This window comes from Halyomorpha halys, unplaced genomic scaffold (assembly GCF_000696795.3).
Source record: "Halyomorpha halys isolate HHAL.00 unplaced genomic scaffold, Hhal_1.1 Scaffold430.1, whole genome shotgun sequence".
NCBI lineage: Eukaryota > Metazoa > Arthropoda > Insecta > Hemiptera > Pentatomidae > Halyomorpha > Halyomorpha halys.
Genome location: NW_027106536.1, coordinates 49,124 through 53,222, shown reverse-complemented (window position 1 = coordinate 53,222; position 4,099 = coordinate 49,124). Strand labels below are relative to the sequence as shown.

Below are 4,099 nucleotides of genomic sequence, written 5' to 3'. Positions count from 1 at the left end.
TAGTCCGGTCAGTCAGTTTGGGAAAATCGATAGAATGTTGTATTTTATAGTCCGGTCAGTGAGTTTCATCGAACAGTTGCTGTCACACTTCAGGAATATAATAATTTTAAATATGTAATTTCAATTTAGGACGACTTTCGTTTTGAGCTAGGGTGACCAAATCTACATATACAATACACAAAGCCTGCCTCACCAAATCTACATATACAATACACAACACCTGCCTCACCAATAGTGACTTCTGATAGAAAACTTGAAAATAGCTAAAAATATGGCACATGTGCGTTATATAGATCATACCTGCCTAGGATTAAAAAACACAAAAAAGCGAAGATAAAATTAGGGAGAGGAAAGGCCCACTCCGCCATAAAGTTACGCGGTTCATGGCTCAGGTCGAAAATCCAGAAAATTGCATTCCCCCCAGTACTTTATTGCAACTCTTTACAGGCCAAAAGATAGAGCACAACACTTGTGCAGAATGGAAGGCCAAAAACTTTAACTTCAAAATAACATTAAACATTGATAAAAACAAATTAGTCGGAAAACTGAGAAGAGAATGATCTAAAAACAAAACAACGCTACTAATTTGAAACTATCATTTTTGTATTTACATTATGGCAGATTGTAAATCGATGTAACGGATCTACATCTTTATTACTATTTGTGTATTTGCAAAATAAAGCAAATATTGTTATCCTTCAGGACTGCACTTCTAAATCACAACCGGAGCAGCGATATTTGCTATCAAATCCAATTTCATTTAAATATTTAGAATATAAGGCTTCTCTAAACCTATTTATATTAAATTAATCTATTAATAACATATATTGTAGCCCGTATGGTATTGCATGTAAAACTTTAACAGGCTATAGTAGAAGAGGTTTAATAAGGACATTTTATCAGAGGGAACAGAAATAGCCTCTCAAATATCTTGTTTTTCAAACAGAATCTTGCGAACGGACTCCAATTTGTAAAGGATTTTCCGTTTCACTTTACAAATCGGTTGTAGGAGGGAGGGGGGAGGTAAGCCAAAGTATATTATAACAATGTTAGAGAGTTATAATTAATTTGGATTGTGGCAACTATTGCTGAGATGAGAGAGGGTCACCAATTTGTAGTTAGTAGATGATAGATGTTCGCATACTTGATATTCCCATACGTGATAGGTCACCTGGTGTAATCTGATGCTGATGACTCGACCTCCAGCCTGTGTGCCCCCAAGCGCCACTCACTTCCTAGCTGGACATATTGTCTCTTAGGAGGCTGGTGCCTCAGTGCGGGCAGGCCAGAGGTTCTGGAGAGTCTTCAGGCTCTAACTTGTTAGGGATTATACCCCCTGATATGGTAGTTGCACTACTTTTATGCATAATTAACCATAGATGGCACTGGTGATTGTAGATTATTGGTCCTTTCACCCCCTTCTTATTTCCCTCAAAACCTAAACTGGCAGGCATTTTGACTGAGCATAGAACACTATTTTTATTGATTTATTTTACGTCGTTTAAACAAAAATTAAAAAAAAAAAAAAAAAAAAACTTCTTAGCTTATTTGGTAAAACATTTGCCACGTTAAACTTTATAACGTTAGATTTCCGAATTGCATTAGACATTAACTTCTATCCAAGCCAAAATTAAATTCTCATAGTCCACAACGAAATATAAATGCAACTTGAACTAACTTGTAGATATTAGAGGCCATTCTTGAGGCGGAGATCAGCTATAACTCAATACGTTGCAATGATACCGCATATATTCCAGGATGGCCAAACCTGAAAGGAGATGTCGGTGTGTTTCGTTGACTTGCAAAAGCCTTCGATGAGGTAAGGAGCCTGATATCTTCGAGGCCTTAAGAGAAAAAGGGATCGATCATGGTCAATTACTGGCGGTTGTGAGTCTCTACAGGAAAACAAGAAACATATTAACATTTGACAATTGCAGTTCACAGGAAATGGAAACAACAATCGGAATCCAGCAAGGTTGCAGTCTCAGTCCACTTTTGTTTATTCTTGTAATGGACTCAGCAATTTGAAGGGCTAAACAAAAAAGCGGAAATTCCACCTGGGATATGCCAAACTAAGGCTAGTGAGCTTCATATTACGTGCATTCGCCGATGACGTCGTTATTATCTCGGAGAGTGACAGGAATCTGCAGTCCGATATTAATATAATAACAGAACAACAGCGGAAGATTAATATCGATATCAACCCTGGAAAAATAAAAGTAAAAAGAGAAATATGCGCGTCATCACAGTCCAAGGAAAGTTTCTCAAACAAGTAGACAACTTCAAACGAGTGCGGCCAGGACCTTAATGTAAATGGATATATCAATTTAGAGATGGCTGAGCGGATCGTTTCTGCGGTCAGTATAATTGAAGCAGTGAAAAGAGGTTAGGCGAGTGGCGGAAAGGAAAACAAAAGTGGCCGTTTTCAGATCGACATTTTGACATATTCTTCAGAATCATGGACACTGACGAAGAAGCATCAATCAATGATACAAGCGTTAGAAATGAGATTCCTCCGAATGATTGAGCGGAAAACAAGAAGAGACAGAGTATGCAACACCACAGCCGGCCAACGATGTGATAGAAGAGAATCGACTGATATGGCTGGGACATCTTCTGCGAATGGAACCAAAGAGGATAGCTGGCGAGGCCTAGCGAGGCAAAGTAAAGGACAAGAGAGTAAGAGGACGGCCTAGAAGGAAATGGAAAGGTGAAGTGGAAGAGGACTTGAATGGAATGACAGAAGGCGCCTTGCAGAAGATTGGCAGAGCTACAGAGGGCTCTATAAACTTCGGTAATGCGGTTATAGAGGACTCATAATGGTGCTGGCAAAATCTTTAATCTTAAGGTCCTCTGTATAGATCTTATGAAGTATAGTTGTGTTGTAACAGTTATCTTTCTTCTGTATACATTTTTAGTAATTTTAGTGTTTCTAACTATAAAGTGGCTATTTCATCCTAAAGACCCTTAAATATAATTATTTCACTACTTTATTTTAAACATTAAAAATATATATATCATCAATCTTCTGTAAAAAGAGCGAATTCAAGATATTATTGCATATTTTAGATTTTCTTTTTCGTATATGTTTTACTGCAATAGTCATTGAAACTAATTAGTAGATCTAGGTGAAACTCAATCGGGAAAGTGTCAAAACCATAGACATAATAAAAGATTATTTTTCATAAGCAGAAACTATACAGGAATGGAAATTGTTCGCCCTTTTCGCAAAACACCAAGGATACAATTGAATATATAAATAATAAAGTATAAGATATTAAGCTTACCTTTGCGAATTCTATCTTTAGCGTGCAACATCCTGAGTAAATGTCGGCACCGTTGAGAGCGTCTTTGACTTTCCTTGCCGTGTCTATGCTGTCGAACGTGCGCAGTCAACAAACCGTTAAGGAAAATATCATGGCAATACAAACAGGCATAAAATAAAATATATAAACTAAAAGATATTCATATATGTAAAGGATAATCATGTTGGGTTTTAAGAATCAAATCCAGAGTTAAGTATAACAATTAGAACCCGACCAGATAACAACATTTATCGGCCGATGGCAATAAAACATTTAAAAAATGTAATGTTCTAGTAATTAATACTTTTATTTATCCCAGCGTTGCCCAAGATACAATCGTTAGCAAGTTTTATAAGAATACAACTCATTTAATTTACTAAAAAACTATATACTATTTATATTTTACTTAAAAAAAGACTAATGATACAATAATATATAAACTACTACAAAATCTAAACTAATAAATTATTAACAATCAAGCTAATAAATCAATATTAGAACGGAAATTAAAAAATCTGAAATATACTTGACTAAAAATAAGAATATAATAGAACTAAAGGATTAGATATGTTCGGAATGAAATGGAATCTAACTCACTAAAGTGGAGAAAAGAAAAAATAATGAAGATCAGAGAGTACCCTATCAAATTAGTAAGAGGTAAATGATGGATAATAAATTTCCCAATCAAATTAGTCAGAGGTAAATGATGGATAAGAAATTTCCCTATCAAATTACACTAAATGTTTAGTCAGAGATTGATAATGACAAGATAGTTTCTAATCAAAAATATCTTT

General features: G+C 35.4%; 1 protein-coding gene across 12 annotated transcripts in view; it reads right to left on the bottom strand.

Annotated features, from left to right (window-relative positions):
• The window catches only part of LOC106682601 (heterogeneous nuclear ribonucleoprotein L), a gene marked incomplete at its 5' end in the record, with an annotated part of 271,663 nt that extends 268,279 nt beyond the window's left edge, over positions 1 to 3,384 (bottom strand). For all 12 annotated transcript variants that reach the window (XM_067044872.1, XM_067044873.1, XM_067044874.1 and 9 more), the window contains 1 exon segment: positions 3,288 to 3,384. In XM_067044872.1, coding sequence (XP_066900973.1) covers positions 3,288 to 3,384 — 97 coding nt within the window.
• Positions 3,385 to 4,099: the final 715 nt, after the last annotated feature.